This window comes from Eumetopias jubatus, unplaced genomic scaffold (genome assembly GCF_037043125.1).
Source record: "Eumetopias jubatus isolate StellerSeaLion01/CBP00866 unplaced genomic scaffold, mEumJub1_p1.0 scaffold_4, whole genome shotgun sequence".
NCBI lineage: Eukaryota > Metazoa > Chordata > Mammalia > Carnivora > Otariidae > Eumetopias > Eumetopias jubatus.
Window position 1 is genome coordinate 142,464,521 of NW_028274810.1, and position 23,000 is coordinate 142,487,520.

Sequence of the window (23,000 nt, forward strand, 5' to 3'; positions counted from 1 at the left end):
AAGAAGGAAGTCTTGTCATTTTTGACAACATGGATGGTACCTCAAGGGCATTATGCTGGGTGAAATAAGTCAGAGAAAGACGAATACTGTATGGTCACTCTTATATCTGGAATCATCAAAATGAAACAAAACAAAACACCAAATTCATAGATACATAGAACAGATTGGTGGGTACTAGAGGCAGGGCATCAAAAGGGAAAAAGAAAAAAATTTTAAAAATTGTTTAAAAAAATAGGCATAAAAGTTTTTTTCCCTTACTAATTTTTCAACATCTTAAAAAATACAAAAATTGGAAATTATCATAGGGATGTTGAAAGCTCCATGAAGACAGAAGTGAGGGTCATTCAGTCAGTGTTAATTAATTAATTTATTTTTTAAAGATTTATTTATTTGTGTATTTATTTGTCAGAGAGAGAGAGAGTGAGAGAGGCAGTGAGAGAGGGAACACAAGCAGGGGAAGTGGGAGAGGGAGATGCAGGCCTCCCGTGGAGCAGGGAGCCTGATGTGGGACTCCATCCTAGGACCCTGGGATCATGACCTGAGCCGAAGGCAGACGCTTAATGACTGAGCCACCCAGACACCCCAGTCAGTGTTAATTTAGTAATCTTGATTCAATGTGTACTTTCTTTTAGGCCTTTTGCTCAGATGTTAAGGTAAGGGTTTTGTAGAAGGCAGAACAATTATGTTAATGCTTTGGAGTAAGAACCATTATAGAATTAGGTATAAGAGGCTCTGGGGTATCATAGGAGGCCAGAGCAGTTGCTAAGAGTGTGGACTCTATAGCTAGACTACTGGAGTGTTCGTATCCTGGCCCTGCCACTTAACAGCTGTGTGGCCTTGGTCAAGTCCTTTAACCTCCCTGGGCCTTTGTTTCTCAACTGTAAGATGGGGAGAATAATGGTTTTTACCTTGCGAGATTGTCATGAGAACTAAATAACTTGGTATATGTAAAGTGTAAAGAGCAAGGAAAAGCAGGATCCTATGCCACAAAGAGAACAGGCAGTTTCTGTAGGTCATAGAAGGGTAAGAAGAGCCCAGTGGGTTTGGGTATTCCAAGTGGGACCATGTGGCAGTAGTATTTTGTGTGCCAGATTCTCTGCTGGTACAGAGTTGGGCACAAGCTGAAAGAGATAACGGACTATGTCCTTAGTCTGGCCTATAAAATGCAAGAAATGAAAACATTTCATTACAATAATAATATAGCATAATAGGAAATTTACGGGTAGTCTGTATCTACCTAAGGGAGAAATGGAGGGAGGGCCTTTAAGTCCAAGATCCTGATCACAGTTGAACTAGCCAAGTTCGTACTAGTTTCTGAATAGTTTTACCTGAGAATGTCAACATTCTTATTAGGCTGCCCTGTCTCTTCATTTGTCATTCCTCCCTCCCTCCCTCCCCAACACTCAGCTGTCCCCCATTTCTGTCCCTCCTCCCCTTTGTTTTTTATACTTTATATTTCTGGAAGTAGCTGTGATACTTCAGTTACTTTGGTAAGAAGATGCAATCTTCCCATTAGGTGATTATCTCACATGGCTTCATTTCACTTCTCAGTCAGTTCTGAAATTTACTTTTCTCAGACTGGAAATTTAGTTTTATGTTGCTGAATGTCTACATGCAAAATGTAACTATATATATATTTATGCAGCTACAGTCACGAAAGACTGTTACCAAGAGAATGCCTGGATAAGAGTGAAGTAAGGGACGTGGGAGGGAGAGGAAGGAGTAAAGTTACACAGAAATCTGAGCTGAGTAAATCTGCTGAAACTGAACATAAAAATAAAAACTTCGCTTTGTGCCCCATAACAGACGCTTTCAGTTAAAAGCACGCACATATCCTTTATTTTCAGCAAGTTGTGAGAGAAGAGGGTGGTGAGAGTTGTGTGGTGGGCGATGAAGGAAAAGGCTGATGGGCCAAGTCTGTGCTGTTAATTTGCAGCCCCATCCCTTACCATCGTGCACTCATTTTCTTACGGTCTAAGGGAAATAAGGAAATTACATTCACACTGGTCTTTTGAATTGTAGAGTTGCATGTGATTCTCAGTTTCTTTGAATGGTATTAAGAGCAAATAGCCCCATGACATTTGGCTCCTTACTTAAGCTATTAAGCCTCACTTTTGGAACCAGTTGATCCAACTTGTTGATCATACTACTTTACCTTCAGGCTTCTAGAAGGGCAAGTTGAGTGGGGAGAGGTCTTTGTTGTTGTTTTATTGACACTTGGAAACTTCCAGGTAGTACCTGTTAAGAATTAGCTAGATGTGTCACAGATGAAATGGTCATAAAAAGGAAAAGAAGGCAGGTATAAGGAGACTAGGGAAAAGTAGATAGGCAAGGAGAAATGAAGTGTGGATAAATAGAGTTGACCAAAGTCCACAGAGTGACCTGTGGTTCTAGTCCATCCACTTCAAGCATAATACACAGTATGTTGCTCTTGGTGCTGGTACTTACTGGGAAAGCTAGTGTTGGCTGATGGTAGGCAAATTAAAAAAAAAAAAAAAGATGAAAATCCAAGTTTTATGGGAGAAGTTTAGGAATGGAAAGACCAACTGTTTTAAAATAGAAGTCATTAAATGTAGATGTGGTCAGCAGGAATTCATGCTGCTGGACTTAACACGCTTTTCAAGTTTTGGCCCGTAGGTAATTTCTTTCATATTTTTGACAGTTCCCATCTCCTTTTGGGGAGGGATTTCTAGTTTGATTGATGACCTCAGTTCAGTTATTTATTTAGTGTCCTTCAGACAGTTGGAAATTTATTGAGTATTTCAACCACTAATGACTTGATTTTTGTAAAAAAAAAAAAAGGGGGGCTGCAAACTACTATCTTTAAGGAAACATGCACATCTACTTTTTCCAGTTGGGTTGAAGCAGGCCCCAACTTGCTCAGAGGCAGCCATTATTATTTCATTAAAATAATAAAAACAATTCAGTGACATTATGAAATGAGTTATCTAAAATACTGTTCTTTTGTGTTGTGTTTGTTTTTTTCTTTAAATTTTTTTATTGTTAATCACCATACATTACATCATTAGTTTTTGATGTAGTGTTCCATGATTCATTGTTTCTGCATAACACCCAGTGCTCCACGCAGAACGTGCCCTCTTTAATACCCATCACCAGGCTCACCCATCCCCCCTTCCCCCTCCCCTCTAGAACCCCCTCCCCTCTAGAACCCTCAGTTTGTGTTTCAGAGTCCATTGTCTCTCATGATTCGTCTCCCCCTCCGATTTACTCCCCTTCATTCTTCCCCTCCTGCTATCATCTTCTTTTTTTTCTTTTCTTAACATATATTGCATTATTTGTTTCAGAGGTACAGGTCTGTGATTCAACAGTCTTGCACAATTCACAGCGCTCACCATAGCACACACCCTCCCCAATGCCTGTCACCCAGCCACCCCATTCCTCCCACCCCCCACCACTCCAGCAACCCTCAGTTTGTCTCCTGAGATTAAGAATTCCTCATATCAGTGAGGTCATATGATACATGTCTTTCTCTGATTGACTTATTTCGCTCAGCATAACACCCTCCAGTTCCATCCATGTCGTTGCAAATGGCAAGATCTCATTCCTTTTGATGGCTGCGTAATATTCCATTGTGTATATATACCACATCTTCTTTATCCATTCATCTGTCGATGGACATCTTGGCTCTTTCCACAGTGTGGCTATTGTGGACCATGTTTGATTGTTTTATATTTCTTTACATAACGAATCTAAATAAGGCCAGAAGCAATAGGTTATTATTCCATCATCTTCCTATGGTTGGACACACAAATTTTCCACATTTGTCCATTATGGATTTTCAGGGCCTTTCGGGTTCAGTTAGCTCGTTCAGGACTTACCTGGGGAACATTGGCCTATCTTGGGAGGATATAGGTAAGTCACTTCTAAGGGGCCTCGTGCACCATGCTGTTTGCTATAGGGATGATTTGTTCAGGATTGTACTGCTCTGGCAAGGCATTTTAGTTAAAATTCATTTGTTCATTCATTTATCAGGGTGCTCCTGTTGTGTGCCGAGTGCCAAGCTGGCCTGTGGCAATATAGAGGTGAATACAATATGGACCCCCGCCCCCGCCGGGGATTCTGTGGGGAAGACAGACATTCACATACAATATAATGTGTTCACAGTATGTGATCAGTGACAGACTTGATGGTGTGACTGCAGTGCGTAGGGGTTCATGGTGGGGAATGACTAATACTACCTGAGAGATTTGGCAGAGACTTCACAGAGGAGATGATATCTGAGCAGCATTTTTAGGGAAGGTTAAGTAGGCATTGACCAAGATGCAGAGGCATTCCAAACATACCAAGCATGAGCCTCGAGTCATGAAAGGGCACGGTGTATTTGTGGAACAATGAGAAATTCAGACTTGCTGCATGTAGTAGGGAGTAGGAGAAGAGCAAGATGGAGCAAGACTGTGAGTGCCCCAGGCAACTTGCCACACGGTTAAGATGTTTTGTAGTCTCTAGGAAGCAAACAGTTCTTAGAGAGGTGACATGATGAGATTTGTGGGGTCCTGTTCTATTTTTTTTACGAGGTGAGCATTGTTGGTGTTGTGGGAGAAAGATAGGAATAGGAAAAATCTGGAGTCGGTTCAGAGACTGGTAGAATCGGGGAAAGGAATTGTGAGCATTTCAATCAGAGTAATGGCAGCAGGGACAGAGGAAGGGAAGAATCTGAGGAATGTGAGGCGAAGGCAGCACTGGTTTACTAGTCACTACCTTGTTGAGAAAAGGAGGAGGCCACAGGAGTGCCCAGGTTTTCACGTCTCTCCTGTTACAGGGTGGGTGATGGATGTCATTCATGGAGAGGGACTGCAAGGGGCGTGTGGCTTTGGAGGATATGATAAATTCACTTTATAGATGTTAGGGTGCTTTAAGACATCCAGGTAGGTAACTCTTGCAGGTTAGTGTGGCAGTAGATTTACATGTTTAAAATAAAGCATTGCGCCCCAGTGGCTGCAGTCCATTAGGCTGAGGGTGGAGTGTAATTTGAATAAGGGACAAGGGCAGAATCTGGGGCAGGGAGTGCATGATGGTAGGAGGGAGATGGAAAAAGCCGTGAAAATAGGAAGAAGACTACTAGGGAGTAGTGACCTGTGAACGAGAGACAGGAGAGGTTCCAGAGCAGATGAACAGGGTCAGACGGTTCAAAGAGTTTAAAGAGAAGATGGATTAATTAAATGCGTGGGGCTGATATGGTGCAATTCTGGCTCTGAGTGAAAGCTGGTAAAGTGAAGCATATGCCAAGCAATTCACTTTACCATGAGTAGGATTGAGAGAAAGATTAGTTTGGATGGTTGTTGGGGTTATGAGAGAGGCTTACAGCCCGTGTGTGGAGGTTACCTTTAAATAAGAGAAGCATACTTCTTTTTCTGAGATGAAGGTGAGGAGAAGAGGAGAATGGTGTTTTTTTGTTAAATAAATCAAAAATAGGAATATTCAGCAAGCTTGTGCTTTTCTGGGTGAGTAGGAGGTGAAGTTGGGGCAGAGTAATCATAGTTGAATTTGATTGAGCCCTTATTGGCACTGGGCTCTGTGCTTGTGTACTTTATAAACGTTAATGGTCTTTGGTTTTTCATCTTCTACCCCTCAGAGATGAAAGGGGCTTCAGGGAAATTATAAAACTTACCCAGAGTCACATACTTGTTAAGTGTTGGATCCTAGTTTGGGGGCTCACTTGGTCTGATTCCATCATCCTTTAACCAAAGGAAGGAGAAGGGAGTGTGAGAGAGAGATGTTAGGATTTGATGCAGCAGGCAGCCTTGGAGAGAGTAGATGAGGGTTTCCAGACACCTATGGAGAAGGGAAGAGAGGAATTGCTAACTTGCAGAATTTCAAATTTGGTCTCCCATCCCTCTATGGAATGACTTGAAAATAGGGCTGGCTGATACTGGTAAAATAGATTAAAATGCATGTTCTTTCATATACCTCTGCAGCATAATCTGTTGTTAAATTTTAAATTGTGGCAGACCTTATAGGCTTTAGCTGAGCACTATAACCCATTGACCAAATAAGATTGGAATTTGACAGAAAAGCAAAATGACACCATTAGTTTAGCATACTTCAGAGCCAGAATTCCAAAGAGAAGCAGTATGTAGACCAATAGCAAAAGTACAACCAAAAATCTCTTACCTGGCAAGTTTTGCTGTGTGATTTCTGGGTAGCTTCACGACTCCGATCATATTAACATATTATGTTAAAAATTAGTATTGATACTCATTTACATTTATTGTCCCAAGATTATTGGAATTTAATTGCATTGAACTTCTGGCATTTGCATCACCTTAAAACTAAATAAACTTCTGCCTTAAAAATAACAAAACAGTGTAGACCTTTTTTTCAGCAGCTTGGAAGAGCTTAGAGGGAAGCAGTCATCTGTCTTGACACTTGACTTTCCTAGCTTCAGCTTCTTTTTTCTTCATTTATGTGGCAATTTATTGAGCGCCTACTCTGTGCACTGTTCTGTGAAGTGGGGATATGGTGGTGGACAAGACAAAGCTTATAGTCAAGTGAATGGACTATCCATGAGTAATATATTGTATGTCAAGTTGTGAAATGCAGTCACCTAAAAAGTCGAGTAAGGAGATGGAATATGAGAGTGGTGGTTTTGTAGGTAGTGTGGCCAGATGTCTCATTTGAGCAGGCTTGATTAGGGAGAGAGATTAAGTCACCCAAGAAACAAGGCAAGAGAGTACCCAGGGACATGGCAGGATCCTACGGGCGTGGTCCAAGAGCTGAAAGAAGGCTGATGTGCTTGGGGGCCAGGGAGTGAGTTCAGGAAGGAGCCAAGGCTGCTGTACAGAGGGCCTTGCAGGCTGTCCTGAAGACTTTGCATATAGCTGTGATTTATATGTTCACAGAACTAATGCAGGTTTGATGAAGTGATTAAAACCATTAGGTTTGGCAATTGTTATATTTATACTCTTGTGTTATTTTTTACTTTATAGGATGGAACAAAATTCATCTGTATTGGGGCTCTATATTCTGAGCTTTTGGCTGTCAGCAGTAAAGGGGAACTTTATCAGTGGAAGTGGAGTGAATCTGAGCCTTACAGAAATGCACAGGTATGTTCTGTTAAACTCGCACTGAATAGCTGTACATATTGACACACAAAATGGTAATCGTGTTTCTTATGCTTTTAAAGAATCCTTCACTGCATCATCCACGAGCAACATTTTTGGGGCTAACCAATGAAAAGATAGTCCTGCTGTCTGCAAATAGCATAAGAGCGACTGTAGCTACAGAAAATAACAAGGTACAGAATACTGTGCATTGATTGAGAAACATTTCATGCCTAAATTCTTGGTTTTCTTCCTCTCCCTGCCCCTTTTCCATCTTTTCACTTTCTGTCTTTCTAACTAGATCCACAAACACAAAGCATCTCAAACCTAAGAGAGTAATCCAGTGTATAATCTTTTTGTTGCTGGTTTATCCCTGTATTATAATCCAGCTTTTAGAGGGGGCTTTTTCCTTTAAGGGAAGGAAACAGTATTCAAGATAAGGGCTGACAAAAGAGGAGCTATTGAAGAGCCGGAAGAGATGGACTGGGAAAGTATGGGGTATTATACCTCGGGTTATCAGTTTGGCTTTTGAGTGACTAAATTGTTTGGAAAATTGTTGAAGCAGATGTTTAATTTTGGATTAATTTCTTACAGATGGCTTTAGACATTCATTTCAACCATAACTGCTACTTTGTGTGAAGAAAATATTTTAGGTTCTAGTCTTAATTAAGAATCTTTTTTTTTTTAAAGATTTTATTTGTTTCGCAGAGAGAGACAACAGCGAGAGAGGGAACACAAGCAGGGGGAGCGGGAGAGGGAGAAGCAGGCTTCCTGCTGAGCAGGGAGCCCGATGTGGGGCTTGATCCCAGGACCCTGGGATCATGACCTGAGCCGAAGGCAGACGTTTATCCACCCAGGTGCCCCAAGAATCTTTCCTAAATTACTTATTTTTCTGACATTTAACTCAAAGCATTTTAGAATTCCAGTCCATAGAGTATGTATGCCTTTTCCTAGTTTTGGCCATAATCCTTTTAAAAGATTACTTGTATTTTATTTATTTAAGCCCTTACTATTTTACTCTTTAGGTTGCCACATGGGTGGATGAAACTTTAAGTTCTGTGGCTTCTAAATTAGAGCACACTGCACAGACTTACTCAGAACTTCAAGGTGAACGGATTGTGTCTTTACATTGCTGTGCCCTTTACACCTGTGCCCAGCTAGAGAACAGTTTATATTGGTGGTGAGTATCACAGGGAGGGGCAATTCCTTATCAGTGAATACTTTTAGGTGCATAGATAGGTTATTTCAACATGAGAAGGTTGGTTAAAGGATAATGCTTTAAAGGGAGGGAAATTTCACTTTGGAGTAAAGTAATATTAAAAAAAAAAAAAACCTTAAAAGAAAGAAAGCCTTATACGAGTAATGCATACTTAGTAGTGACTACAATTGTGGAATTTTACAGAAGTATAAAGTAGAAACAGACATCACCTACCGTCCTACAACCTAAAGATAACTGCTGTTAGCATTTGGGAGTATTTAAATCTTATTTTCCTATACGTAAATGTGTACTTTGCTTTTACATAATTGGAAGCATAGGCTATAGGGTATTTTTTCATACTTTTTTTCATTCAACAGTATTGCTTAAAATACAATTTTAAAGGTATTTCATTGGATGAATATTCTGTGCCTTCCTTAATCTTTTACTGTTAGGGATTTTAAATGTATTTTCTATTGTGTTTTAAGGAGTTATTAGTAAATTTGCATTGGCAGAAATATAGGGGAATCTACTAATGAGATATAATTATTTGGAAGAGAATTTTAGGTGATCAATTTTCTGTAAATTTTAATCCCTAAAGGCTTAATAAAAACGGATCCAGTTATGTATTAAACCTATGATCAAGTTATGATTAAGAAGTTGTACATGTTAATACTATTCTGAAGCAAAAATACTATAATGTGTGTAATTTCAGATTACTTTAATAGACTTCTTTGCTGCTTGCTTGACCAATTTATACTTTTTCTTTTCAGGGGTGTAGTCCCTTTTAGTCAAAGGAAAAAAATGTTAGAGAAAGCTAGAGCAAAAAATAAAAAGCCCAAATCTAGTGCTGGTATTTCTTCAATGCCGAACATCACTGTTGGTACCCAGGTAAGTGATTAGAATGAAACCTGTCCTAAGGGCCATTGTTTCTCTTCAAAATCGCTTTCTTCCCCTGTAAGCAGTTTTACAAATGAATGTCATTCGGAGGATCAGGTTCCAGTAGCATGTATGTCCTCTTTATTTAGTAGTTGAGTAACAGAGATTTCTGCCCCAGTGTCAGTAGGTTTCCCTATGGGGCAAGGTTTCCAAATTTTCCTAATTTTAAGAATCACTTGGTACTTAAATGCAGAACCTGGAGCTCCTTACCTGAAACGTTCCTTCAGTTTGTCTGGGGTTATGGCCCAAGCATCATAGTGTTTAAGACACACTGCAGGTGAGAAACAGCCAGGCAGTTTGAAAGATACTGCTCTTGGGGATGCTGTCAGCATAAGGCAGGAGGCTTCATCAGATCCCTGTTTCTACCAGTTTCTGTTTTTTTGACTCTGAGATGGTTTTATGCTCCTATCTTATAAATAGGTAATTTTTCTGATACCTCAGTGGATCAAAGTGTGGTCCGAGGACTTCTGCTGGCTTCTCCACTCTTTCATGGAGTTTGCAGAGTCCTGTCTCTTCTTGCAGTTTACGTATGTGTGTGAGGCTGGATTGTTTTCTACACTTAAGTCAAAGTAATGTATCACAACAGATGGAATGCAGAAGCAGACATGGGAATGTCTTCTGTTAAATCAGACATTAAGAGGTTTGCAAAAATGTAAATAATGCCACTTTTCTTGCTATTTTTGAAAATGTCATATTTCATAAAATTGTTTATATTAACTTGGGGTTTATTACTGTTAAATATTTAAAAATTTCTCAGTTTTAATTAATAATACATTAAATACCAACTAGATAGGATCCAAATAAACAAAAGATTTTTGGGTCCTCAGTAATATTTAATAGGGAAAAAGGGTTCTGAGACCAAAAGAGTTTGAGAACTGTTGTTCTACTTCTCATTCATTAGACTCTCTAGAAGTTCATCTTCAGGACAAAACTTGATGCATGTATTATTACAGCAAATGCTGCAATAAATGTTTAAGGGCTTTAAAAGCCCTGTCACTTAGACAGTTATTATTTTTTTACACAATTTTTATTACACAATGTGCTAATTTTGTCATCTTGCACTTCAGTTGTTTTTTTCTCATCACAAGGTGGTATTACTTATATTCCCTGTGTCTTAAAAAATAGTCATCATTTTTGCTGTTACTTTTCTACAAAGCCCAGCTTAAATGTACCCGTTTTTGTTCTTGTTCGTGGCTCTTTTTTTTTTTTTTTTTCTTTTTTTGCGGGGGGCAGGTGGTCATATTCATGGTTGTCTTGTTCGGACTCCTTTCTTGGCCTCCTAGCTAGGAAGTTTTTAATGATTACCCACTATTTTGAATATTATTGTTCAGCCTTTATTATTTATGTCAGTTGCTTTGGACAGATCTGTCTCTTCAGGGAGCTCTCCTTTTCCTGTTTAGTCCAAATTCTGATTTCTGATGTTCTCAAAGTTCCTTGTTCACTGGACTCACATAATAGCAGGATATCCTAGCATTTGCCTTATTAGCTTGTAGGATGACGTTACTATAGACAGGGAGGGTAGAAAAAATACTTCAAAGGTGCAATGATAAAAAGTTTTAAACAAAACAGCTTCACACTAAATTGCTGAGAGGTAGTGGTGTATTAAAATATTTTGGTTGTAGAGCTAAGATTTTGTTTTAAAGCTGTAAAAAACTAGAGATTAAAGACAGTGACAGCCACAGAATAAAGAAAGTATTCATATGTTAACTGTTGATCGCTTAGAGTTTTCAGCTACACTTGCACTCTCGGATCATAATTATTGAGAGGGATGTATTTAGCAGTTACTCATTGGCATGTCTTGTTATATGCTGGATCCTGAATACACACCTTGTTGTTTTTAAGGTGCATTTATTTTTTTTTATAAGAAGGCATTAATAACTAACCTATCTTCTAATATAACGTCTTATCACTGTCTTATCACATTTCTCTTTAAAATACAGACTTTTTTTTTTTAAGGTTTTATCTATTTATTTGATAGAGAGAGCGCCCGAGCACAAGCAGGGGGAGTGGCAGGCAGAGGGAGAGGGAGAAGCAGGCTCCCAGTTGAGCAGGGAGCCCGATGCGGGGTTCAGTCCCAGGATCTTGGGATCATAACCCGAGCCAAAGGCAGTTGCTTAACCGACTGAGCCACCCAGGCACCCCCAAAATACAGACTTTCTTATTAAAGATTTTTATTTATTTTTTTGAGAGTGAGTGATGAGAGAGAGAGCGCGCGCACACGAGCGGGGAGGGGGGCAAAGGGAGAGGGAGAAGCAGATTCCCCACTGAGCTGGGAGCCCAACGTGGGACTCGATCCCAGGACCCTGGGATCATGACCTGAGCCGAAGGCAGACGCTTAACCGACTGAGCCACCCATTGCCCTGTGTCACCTTGTTTTATGTCACTTACAGTTAATTATAAACCACCAAACACATGATCTTCACATATGCCACTGTCAAGTACAACATAATCATTAGTTACTAGATGACTGAACAGAATGTCAGTAAGACTGAGCTATTGGAAAAATAAGAGATTTCCAGAAATAATGTTTATCTCTCATTTGGAACTATTGTTGTTGTGTTTGACAGTGCCACCTTGCAGGTTATTAGTTTCAGAGTATGACCTGAGGGTGCTCCCTGACAGAAGTTTTAGGTTATTCAGTCCTGGACTCAGTTAACTTCTAACACTGATGTTAGCATATTCCTTTTTAATGTAAGAAAAAACATTATCCAGTGAAGCTTCTGGTTTGTAGAAAACTGCAGTCTTCTGGGGGAAAGAAATACCCGTAGAGATGAAATTATAGAGCCTGTATACTGTATAGCATCATGAATTAGGAAAGTAATTTCGAATTAAACTGACAAAAAGTGTAATTTTTTTCATGCCAACCTTTAAAAAAGGTTTCTTCTCTATTTCTGTTCTATTTCCTTAGAGCAGAATGGTCAGGATATTTGTTGCATGATATATTAAAGTTATTTTTTAGCAGATGTGCTAAAATTATTAGTGCTCCATAATTTTGGGAACAAATTCTTGATGGAGGAGACCTTTAAGACAATGCTTCATCAGCATTATTGTTGGTGTAAGACTGTTTTTGGGAAACCTAGGAAACAGTACTTTTATATATTGTACTTTCATACATTTGAAGCAACTCTTATAGTTTTAAAGTTACGTCATTTTGATGGTGATTTTTCTTCTGTATGATAGGTATGCTTAAGAAATAATCCTCTTTATCATGCTGGAGCAGTTGCATTTTCAATTAGTGCTGGGATTCCTAAAGTTGGTGTCTTAATGGAGTCAGTTTGGAATATGAACGATAGCTGTAGATTTCAACTTCGATCTCCTGAGAGCTTGAAAAGCATGGACAAAGCTAGCAAAACTGCTGAAGCTAAGTAAGTACTATACTCTGACTGATCATGGTTTTATACCAGTTTCTAGTTTGCTCTGTATATGAGTCAAGGCTGACTTAGAGGTGCACAGTGACATAGAAAGGTGCTCCCGTGGTGGGTCTCAGGAGGATGCCTAAGAGTTTTGAAAGGAATTGGTCAAATTTAAAACTATTAGCAGCTTGGTTAATATTTGTATGTTATAGTTCTTGATGTTTAGCCGCTGGAGTGACCATGTAGAGATCTCTTTTTGTGTCTTTGTTTTGTCTTTAGAGTGTGTCCTTTGCCATGGTTGTGTGGCAGTAATAATGTGTTCAGCCTTACCTGTATCAGGCCAAAACTTTGCCCTTCTCTATCCCTGTGTTATCATCTTAATTTCTACCTAATGTCTTACCTGCATCTTGATCCTTGGAAGGGTTTTACAAGTTAACGTGCTGGGAAATTCTATTAAGGATTTGTAGATTTTTGGATGGGAGGGATATTGCAAACAGAGATACCAGGGAATTGTGTGGAGCCCACACACAGAGTCTGGCTTATTGTTTGGGAGCCGGATACAAGATCTTACTTAACACTTGTACTTTTAGAAGCATCTACTTCTCTCTAAAAATACTGATGTGTGATGTAATTTGGTTGTTTGTTATATGAACTTAAGAAACTTTAATAAAGTTTATAAATAACCTTTTTTCTTAATCTTATAAAAATGTGTGACCATTATAGACACATGGATGAGTAATGTTACATTTCAGAAATATAATTTTAAATGTTTTTATGTATTTCCTTTTTTAAAAAATGTATACAGGCATTGAAAAGAATTGCTGGGGATTGTACTATACATACAGATTTTAAAAGTGCTGGAATTTTTTCGTTTGCTCAAACGCACGTAATGAATGTAAATTTGCTGTTTTTATTGCTGCTCTTCCTCTTAATGCAAATTGAAGTTCAGAAAACACAAGGATTACTGTTAAATAAGTTAAAAAATAATCTTTAATAAACCAAAGCTATTGTAACTTATGCCAAATTAAGACTTCTTGCTTTGTTGTAGTGCTCTCTCTTTCTCTCTCTCCCCCTGCCTTGTTTTACAAGATAGATTTGTAGACTTCCTCTCTAATTACAGTGATTTTTATCCTAAAAATAAAAGTGACAAAACACATTTTCATTATTTATGAAATTTTGTAAAGGATGGTTAAAATAGTTTTGGTGTGCACAAGTATAAATGAGTTTGAAATAGAATATGCTATTGAGATTGTGTAATTTATGAAGTTTTTCATGTCTTCCTTGAAATTTGCCATCTTTATTAATAAACTTAGTAGAAGAGCTTAGTGAAATGAAACGTTAAGAACATAGTCGTTTTCACGTGAACAGACTCTTCTTTGCTAAGTCCTTGAAATGCATTCACTTTAAAGGCATGCTAGTGATTAGTCAGCATCAGCCCGTCTCCACCATCACAAGCTTTGCGGAGTGGCCATGAGTGAGTGTTCATGTGTGCTTGTGCTGAGCACTTTGCCAAGGTGCTGGTGAAAATAATACTGGTTTTCTGTGGACTTTTTCTAAACTCGGGTGAAATTCCTGGTGGAGGTAATAGGAGACAAGGGGGTTAAGATGATGGCCTTGATTATAAAATATACCAGGTTGATCTGTATATAAGAAATTTCTTAGTAATAGGTGACTTTTCTGACTAAAAATTGACTTCTGCCTTTTAATGCCTAAAAATATTTGTTTTTACTACCTGTAGAATATCGTGTTGTTGTTGACTGCAGTTACCGTCTTAGGTATAGTTAATGAAATAACTCAGTGCAGAGGAATAGCTTATTAATTCTGTAATTTCTCATTTCGGTTATAACAGATGATGGTTCATCAGCAGATGGTTCAAGAATAAATTTTTGTAAACCATTGTGAGTAGAGTTCCTTCTTTGAACTCTAAGGAACTAAAGATCTAGTTGGCATTTTATTTATTTTCCTTTACCATTTTCTCAGTTAAATTGCTATGTCCAAGTCAGGGTTCACTGAAGTGTGAAACTTGTTTGCTCAAGAGGCTTAGGCTAAATTGAGTATAGTTTTTATTGTTATTCCTAGGTAAGGCTTATCTGAATCATTGTTTCATGTTGTTGATAGCTTTATATGGTGTATTTTTCTTTCCTTTCTTTTAAAACATTACTGAGAATTTGAAGTATGCACTGTGTACCTTTTTCAGTATCTTGAGTCCTAGAAATAGACCACTTTGTATAAGTTTTTATTATTTCATTCCCTTACAAGAATAAACTTGAGTCTTAAAAATCATCTGACAAGTTCCTAATATTTCATTTTCCTAATAACGAGGAGAATCTTATTTCTAATCTCAGGCCTGAAAGTAAGCAGGAACCAGTGAAAACGGAAATGGGTCCCCCCCCCTCTCCAGCCTCCACATGCAGTGATGCGTCCTCAATTGCCAGCAGTGCATCAATGCCGTATAGTAAGTTTTATGTGTAGTGTGTGTGCATTGGTCAAAATCAGGCCCCAGGCGGACAGCTGTGTTCAGTCTGTGTATGATTTGAGGCAGCTCATACACCATTTTTAATATCTTTTCGTATAAATTGTATTTCTACCAGTTTCATTTGTGTGTGTGTGTGTGTGCAGCTTTATTTAAGTGAAAAAAAATGGTATTTACAGTGTTGCTATTTCTTTTGTTTTTGAGAGTTACAGTGTTTTATAATTTGTAAAATGCTTCACAGTAATAGTGGGAAATAACTGCCACTAATTAGACTATCTGCCCACCTTTTTTGAGACTGTTTTTATTGTAAATTGGTTATGGCTCGGTCACAGTTTTTGCTCAGAATTTGTAGAATTTAGGAACCTAGACTCACTATTGCACCTTGGATTTAAAGAGTTTTTTGAAAGGTCCTCAAAATAAATTTATTTTATAATATATTTACTTTGTACCTGAGGAAACCGAAAGTTAGACTTTCAATAGTTAATGTGATAGTTTTAAGAATAGCCTAACATCTTTTATTTTAAACCTTGGTCAGATAAATCTAATTTTAAGGGTTCAAAATAAGTTTTTTATTTCTTCTCTGTGGTGTTTGCAGTAGTGTTAGTCTCGGTAGGCATTTACAGATACGGTTATTTTTCACTATGAAGTCATTTGAAGTGGAAATTGGTTATAAAACATCATAAAGCAGTAGTTCACAGAATTGTTATTTAGATATCTCAGTTATGTATCCCTTTACAGATGATTTTTTTTTCATATATTTAGATGAAATCTATAAAGTCTCTTTTACATTTTCTTTTTGGTACTTACCATTTTGTTGTTGTCTAAGAACGACGACGGTCCACCCCTGCCCCGAAAGAGGAGGAAAAGGTGAACGAAGAGCAGTGGTCTCTTCGGGAGGTCGTTTTTGTGGAAGATGTTAAGAATGTTCCCGTTGGCAAGGTTTGTTTAAGATGTCTAAGAATGATTTACTACAAGAATTAGAACACTATTGGTTGTCCAAGAATTTATGGTTGGTGAGTGAGCGTTCAGCCCTTTCTCAGAGCCGCTCCGTCTGTCACTTTCGGTGAGCCCTTAGCCTGCTGCAGATAGCTTCTCCATCATCTCTGTCCCTGAAGATGAACAGATGACTGGGGGCCCCTTCAGCATTTATGGTGATAGATTGCTTTTCTTTAAAGAAAGGTGTTAATTTTGGAATAATTTTAGATTTGCTGAAAAGTTGCAAAGAGATTATATATGTATTTTTTGAGATTATATTACTCCATTCTTTGGAACTATTAGACAGTTCTGAAGGAGGGATCATCTTCCATAACATTTAAAAATCTTTATTGTCTTCAAGTCCCCTTCTAGTTTCTTTTCCCTGCTTTCTGGAGAGGGTCTCGCTTTCTTAGAAAACAAGTGGGTAGAGCCCATCAGCTGGAATGCCATTAATTTCACCTTTCCCTCCACACGTACTGAAAAACAAAATGGCTCTCTAGCTGCAGAATATCTGCAAAGTAAAGGTTTTTCTGACCGCTCATTTGTTTCTGAAAGTGATGGTCTTTCATTTGTACTTATGGGGAAGAGTAGGTATGCCATCCCTTGTAGTTTACAAAGGCCTTTTCCACACGCTATTCCATTTGATTCTCAAAGTAGAACTGTAGGTTCTGGGCAGGCGTTTCCTCGAAGAAGATGATCACACTGGCTCACAGTCAGAAACAGCAAGTAGCAGAGGTAGGACTCAGTATTCTGGTCTCAAGTCCGGTGCTTATCTTTCTGTATATTGCTGACTCTCTACCTGTGTTGTCCAAAATGGTAGCCACTAACTACATATGTGACCAGTTAAGTTTATTAAAATTAAATAACATAAAAAAGCTCTTTAGTCACATTAGCTCCATTTCAGGTGCTCAGTAGCCACTTCTGGCTATCATACCTACCATATTAGGCTGTGCACATATAGAACATTACCGTCATCACGAAAGTTCTTTCACACAGCAGGACTCTGAACTAATAAAGAGGAAGGATGGGAGAATTTCAAGGGTTATACTTCATGTTTTCAGCCAATTGCTAAACATCTACTGACAGTAAGCACTGTCAGTTCTCTAGTAAGCCTCAAATATAGACATCAACAACAAAGCTTTGGTGAGTCTGTTTAGGTTAATTTTTTTCCCCAAGTTCAGGTTAATTTTATAACTTGATGATTATTAAAGAAATAAAAGAAATTAAATGCCTTCAATGTTAAGTTAGTTCAATGGATATAATTTGCATATTAATTTCATACAAGTTGGTGTTAATATCCAGCATATTTGCCTATACTTCTAGGTGCTAAAAGTGGATGGTGCCTATGTTGCTGTAAAATTTCCAGGAACGTCCAGTAATACAAACTGTCAGAGCAGCTCTGGTTCAGATGCTGACCCTTCTTCTCTCCTGCAGGATTGTAGGTTACTTAGAATTGATGAACTTCAGGTAGGTGTAGAGGGATCACTCAGCAGGTAAATGTGGGGACTGACTACTTGAGTGTATTACGGAGTTTGAGAGCAAGTTTCCTTTTCTGTCATGTAGGTTGTCAAAACTGGTGGAACACCAAAAGTTCCTGACTGTTTCCAAAGGACTCCTAAAAAGCTTTGTATACCTGAAAAAACAGAAATATTAGCAGTGAATGTGGATTCCAAAGGTAAAGATTTTGTAACTTTTTCAACTGGCATACTTTATATCCTATTAATACTTGTGTAGTAAATGGGTATAGGATAAAGTGGTTTGAGGTGTTTGGCAGTTTTTGTCCCTTGAATGTAATGTTATAGAATAAAATGAATCTACATTTCAAATGTGACCAGAGGTGTTAAAATTTGGTAGTAGGCACTAATTAGAGATTACTAAAGAGGTATAACATTTTTTCTTACATTTATGTTTTCTGAAGGTGTGCATGCTGTTTTGAAGACTGGAAATTGGGTACGGTACTGTATCTTTGATCTTGCTACAGGAAAAGCAGAACAGGAGAATAATTTCCCTACGAGCAGCATTGCTTTCCTTGGTCAAAATGAGAGGAATGTAGCCATTTTCACTGCTGGACAGGTATAGAGCTTATTTTTGCTTTTAAAATTTGGTAGGACAACATTGACATTTTTTGTAAAGCCTAGGGCTGGGCTCTGATTTGCTTATTATTAAACTATTGAAGAATTTAGAATATCAAGCACAATTAATACTGCGTTTCTTATTTGGTCAATATAAACTAATCTGATTTGAAAATAAATATACCTCTTGTAAAAGGCAAAGATGCATTTTTGATTGGGAGCCAAATTTTATTATTTTCCTTCTTTTGTAGGAGTCTCCTATTATTCTTCGAGATGGAAATGGTACTATCTACCCAATGGCCAAAGATTGCATGGGAGGAATAAGGGATCCTGATTGGCTTGATCTTCCACCTATTAGTAGTCTTGGAATGGGTGTACATTCTTTAATAAATCTTCCTGCCAATTCAACAATCAAAAAGAAAGCTGCTATTATCATCATGGCTGTAGAGGTAACTTGACTTTTGAAACTATGTGGCATTTTAATCACAGGATACTGCTAGAATCTAGGGAAAACAGTCTTGAATAGATTATTTGTTAACCCTCTATATAGGTGGTAGTAGTCTGTGAGGACAAGAGAGATGAGTGAACCAAAGATGACAGTGTAAGTGTTTAAGGCATGCACAGTGTTGTAGGAGCATGGGGGGCGGGTGCATATAAATCAAACTGTGACTGGAGAGAAGCCTTCTCTGAGGAGGTGATGCCTGAATACAGCTTTGAATTGTCAGACAGGAGTCTCCTAGACTGAAGGTGGGAGGTGTTATCCCTAGCACCAAGAACAGCCTTTATGAATCTCAGTGTGTTGGGAGACCGTGTACATTCTGTTGATATAACCAGAAGATAGGGCGCATATGGGTCAGTAAGTAACAAGTGCAAAGTCTGGAGAAAGGCATTAGGGTGCCTTGTGTGTTAACCTAAGGGGTGTGAGCTTTCCCCTGACAGCTAGGAGGAGAAGGATTTTAAACTGGCTGTAGAGACCAGATAAAAAGGCTCACGAAGTTGTCCAGGTTAGAAACAAAATAAGCTTGAACTCTTGGAAATGAGGAAGAGGGGATGGATTCAAAGAGATCTTCAGGAAGTAGAAGCTCTAAAGCTTGGTGCTGGTCATCAGCAGTAAATGGCAGGAAGGAATTACAAAGCTCTTGATTTTGGTGTGGTTGGTGGGGAGAGGAAAAAATAGGAGGAGGAACAAAGGGGATGACGGAAGAGGCTGAGTTTAGTTTTGGACGTGTTACAGATGAGGTGTGTGTTAGATGAAAATGCCTCCCCCTCCTCCTGCACCTCTCCGCGGTGTCTCTCCGCAGCTGTCTGGAGGTTGGGGCTGGGCGCTGGCCGGCAGAACACTCCCTGTTAGCTGAAGAGAGTTCACCGACGGACATAGGTCGGGACAGGTCGTCTTTCTTTCCTGAATTCCAAAATGCCATCCAAACGTCTTGGTCGGGTAGGAAAGCTAATAGAGCTGCAGTTTACAAATCAAAACCAGAACTTATTGGAGCGATTTGAGCAGAGTTTGACCTGATTTGACTTGAATTTTCAAAGGATCGGAAGTCGGGAGGCCTGTGAAGGGGGGCTGTTCAAATGGTCCAGGTGGGAGGGGATGGTGGCTTGGCCCAGGAGGTGGAGTTGTGAGGGAGAAGGGATTTGATTCTAGGTATACTAGGTATGGCTGATGGTAGAGCCAACAGGATTTGCTTATGGCTCAATATAGGTGTCAAATAGAGGAAGCAAGAGGGCCAAAGGTTTTGGAGGAATGAAGTTGGCATTTATAGAGATGGAGACTAGGGCTGGAGCAGGTTTGGGAGGGGGGGCAGACAGCAGGAGTTTGGTTTTAGACATGCAGAGTTTGAGTTGCCTATCAGATATCCAAGAGGAGGTGGTGAATGGCAAGTTAGATCTGTTAAGTCTGAGGACCTGGAGCAAGATGGAGAATTAGACTCAGGAGCTGGCAGTACATCTCTGATATGAGAGGAATTACACCAAATGAGATTATCGAGGTCATGGAGAAGAAAAGAGGCCTAAGGACCGAGCCATGAGATTAGTATCAGCATTTAAATGTCCAGGGAGATAAAAAGGAACCGCATAAGAGACTGAGAAGGAGCAGCATCCACAGGGGTTGGAGGAAAACTAGAATGAGTGTTGTGTTGGAAGCCAGGTGACAAGTGTGTGTCAAGCAGGATGCAGCGATCAACCACGTCCAGTGATACTGTAGGCCAGGCAAGGCGAGTACTGAACGTGATGGGATTTGGCTCCATCTGGGTCATTCTTGACAGCAGGGATGAAAGCCTGATTAGAGTAGGCCAAGGAGAAAATAGACAACTCTTGTGAGGAGATTTTCTATAAGGAATGGAAATAGAACTTGGTATGGGGCTTACCCTCCATTAGGTTGGAGGTGAAAGCAAACTTGTTAGAATTGCATCTAAAATAGTCTGAATCCAGGTACTCCTGAGAGCTACCTGTAAGCTTGTTTAGAGACGTGGTATTCATATTCTTGGTTTAGTTTTGATTGTAACCTGTTAGACTAGAGGTTCCAAACTGGTAGGGGTGTGGTTAAGGAGGTGGCTGTGGCCTGAACTTGACCCCTAGAAATAACCTTCGTGTCATTTTAAAATTCTTGATTGGCTGCCAACATTAAAAAATCACTGGATTTTTCTTTAAAATCCAGATTTTCAGTTGTTCTTAAAAAATGGGAAGATCTGGAAACATTGGGCCATCAAAAAGCCATTAGCATGCCCCCGTTAGAGGCTGTATGTGGTCTCTCCAACTTATTGCAGATCCCCATACTTAATTGCTCTGAATGTTGCCCTTTATTTATGATACAGTTTGTGTTATCTCTTTACCCCCAGCCTCCTCCATTCATTTGTATTACTTCGGATACTTATGCCGGCATTTGATTCTGTGACCCCTGCACTCTGTCAGCATCTCAGGGGTAAAGATAAAATGTGTCATCATCCCATGGGTAGGGATAAAGTGTACCATCATTTATCTTTGTACCTCAGTGAGCTGGGCTTGGTGCACAGTAGACCTGCAAGAAACGTTTCACTGAATTCACTCTGCCCTTTGCTATAAATAACGAATACAACATATAGTGATGCCAAGTAAACTCTTGCTTGTAACACAATAAGTGTGGTATTGATAACTCTCAGAGTGAGAGCCCGTGTAGAGCAGGTTGGAGATGAGAGTTCCCTGTAGCTGCTTCCAACCAGCTGACTGGCTGATTGCTTGAAAACCTTTTATGTCACAGAGTACGCAGCAGAATATCTTGACTTTACTTTCAATAGTAATGTGCTTTTTATTCTTTGGAGAGCCTTTGACATATTCTCTCAACATACTAATGTCATTGGACTTTGGAAAGTTTAATCTTACGTGTTTTACCTCGTACGCTTGAACTGGAGCTTAAAATGTAAGGGCTCACCTCAGTGTCTTAGTGCCACAGTCAAAATGGCCTGTCTCACATGTGGCAGGTACTGAAGATGGTTTTTTAACTGTATTTTTTTGTCCTTCCTCCCCTGCCAACCCTCACTTTTACCTTTCCTCCTCTCCATACGATTGGGGGGAAGGAATAGGTTATTTAAGTAGTTTCGGGGAGAGGTGGTAAGTTGTTCAAATACATCTTTCTTCTTCCCTTTGTATTCCACATACTCTTTTCCCAGTTCTTAATTCTAGTTAAAATGAACAAATTTACTTGTTTTCCAAAACTAATGCATTATATTTAGTCCATAAAAATCCCTTAACTACAGTTTTACATTCTGAAAGAACTGCATTTGAACTCCTTGATTTATTCATGCTGTGTATTTGTTCAAGTTGCTATATATTACACTGGCTTATAAACAACAGAAATTTCTTAGAGTTCTGGAGGCTGGAAGCCCAAGATCAAGGTGTGGGCAGATGTGGTGTCTGGTGAGGGCCCACTACTGTTGCATAGAGAGCCATGTATTCTCATGTGGTGGGACGGGAGAAGTCTTATCTCTTTTCTCAAAGGTCTCACCTCCAAATCCCATTACACTGGAGATTAGCTTTCAACATACGAATTTTGGGGGCCATAGATCTTCAGTCTCTTGCAGGCTGTTTCTCAGGTAGTTAATGAAATGTTCTGTAAATTATTAATATTACCATGTCTTTGACAGTGAAGTACATTAGTTGTCACCTCTGAGGGATTGCATCTGTCATGATTTCTGGGGGAGGTGAAGGTTTTGGTTTTCATGTACCACATGTGTTATAACTTTCATGACCATAAGAGGGTATGAGTAAGCCTATATAAACTATATAGAATGTATACCCTTTGCTTAATTGATTAACAATACTAATAGGATTCTAATTCAATAGTTACATAAGATCTAATATAAACCAGGAGTTGGCAAACTGAACTGTAGGCCAGATCCAGTCACTGTCATTCATTTGTATATTGTATATGGTGGCTTTCCTGCCACAGCCAGAGTTGAGTTAGTTGCAAAAGCTGAAAATACTTACTGGTTCTTTACAGAAAATCTATCCACCCTTTTCTGTTCCTGTCAGTTGTATACTGTGCTTAAAGGGTACCCTTAATTTTAACTCCTTTGACAGGCTACCTTGTCTCTACTTACTTTCAGAACTGATTATATTATTGTGTGAAATTATAAAATGAGGAATTTTTGACACGTGTAATATGCTATTCCCAAATTCATCGAAGTTTTTTCCCTAATTTGTCTGAGCACAGAAACAAACCTTAATGCAGCACATTCTACGCTGTGACTATGAGGCCTGTCGACAATATCTCATGAATCTTGAGCAAGCGGTTGTTTTAGAGCAGAATCTACAGATGCTACAGACATTCATCAGCCACAGATGTGATGGAAACCGAAATATTTTGCATGCTTGTGTATCAGTTTGTTTTCCAACCAGCAATAAGGAAACTAAAGAAGAAGAGGGTGAGAATAAGAACTATAACAAGGTCTTTAA

General features: G+C 39.0%; 1 protein-coding gene and 1 long non-coding RNA gene across 4 annotated transcripts in view; one reads left to right on the plus strand and one right to left on the minus strand.

Annotated features, from left to right (window-relative positions):
• The window catches only part of UBR5 (ubiquitin protein ligase E3 component n-recognin 5), a 132,367-nt gene that overhangs the window by 59,740 nt on the left and 49,627 nt on the right, over positions 1–23,000 (plus strand). For both annotated transcript variants that reach the window (XM_088022771.1, XM_028110653.2), the window contains exons 10-21: positions 6,948–7,064; positions 7,145–7,255; positions 8,087–8,241; positions 9,030–9,147; positions 12,376–12,560; positions 14,894–15,003; positions 15,848–15,960; positions 17,320–17,463; positions 17,560–17,671; positions 17,915–18,069; positions 18,320–18,517; positions 22,759–22,969. In XM_088022771.1, coding sequence (XP_087878897.1) covers positions 6,948–7,064; positions 7,145–7,255; positions 8,087–8,241; positions 9,030–9,147; positions 12,376–12,560; positions 14,894–15,003; positions 15,848–15,960; positions 17,320–17,463; positions 17,560–17,671; positions 17,915–18,069; positions 18,320–18,517; positions 22,759–22,969 — 1,729 coding nt within the window. The remainder of the gene's footprint in view (positions 1–6,947; positions 7,065–7,144; positions 7,256–8,086; positions 8,242–9,029; positions 9,148–12,375; positions 12,561–14,893; positions 15,004–15,847; positions 15,961–17,319; positions 17,464–17,559; positions 17,672–17,914; positions 18,070–18,319; positions 18,518–22,758; positions 22,970–23,000) is intronic.
• Positions 1–23,000, minus strand: part of LOC114214842 (uncharacterized) — a 123,531-nt gene that overhangs the window by 6,580 nt on the left and 93,951 nt on the right. The window contains exons 2-4 of one of the 2 annotated variants that reach the window (XR_003610492.2): positions 15,829–17,629; positions 5,630–5,793; positions 3,432–3,710 (exon numbers count right to left, since the gene is read on the minus strand). This is a non-coding gene — a long non-coding RNA (uncharacterized LOC114214842). Of the gene's footprint in view, positions 1–3,431; positions 3,711–5,629; positions 5,794–15,828; positions 17,630–23,000 lie in introns of those variants that run through there. The other variant, XR_003610489.2, reaches the window with a different exon arrangement.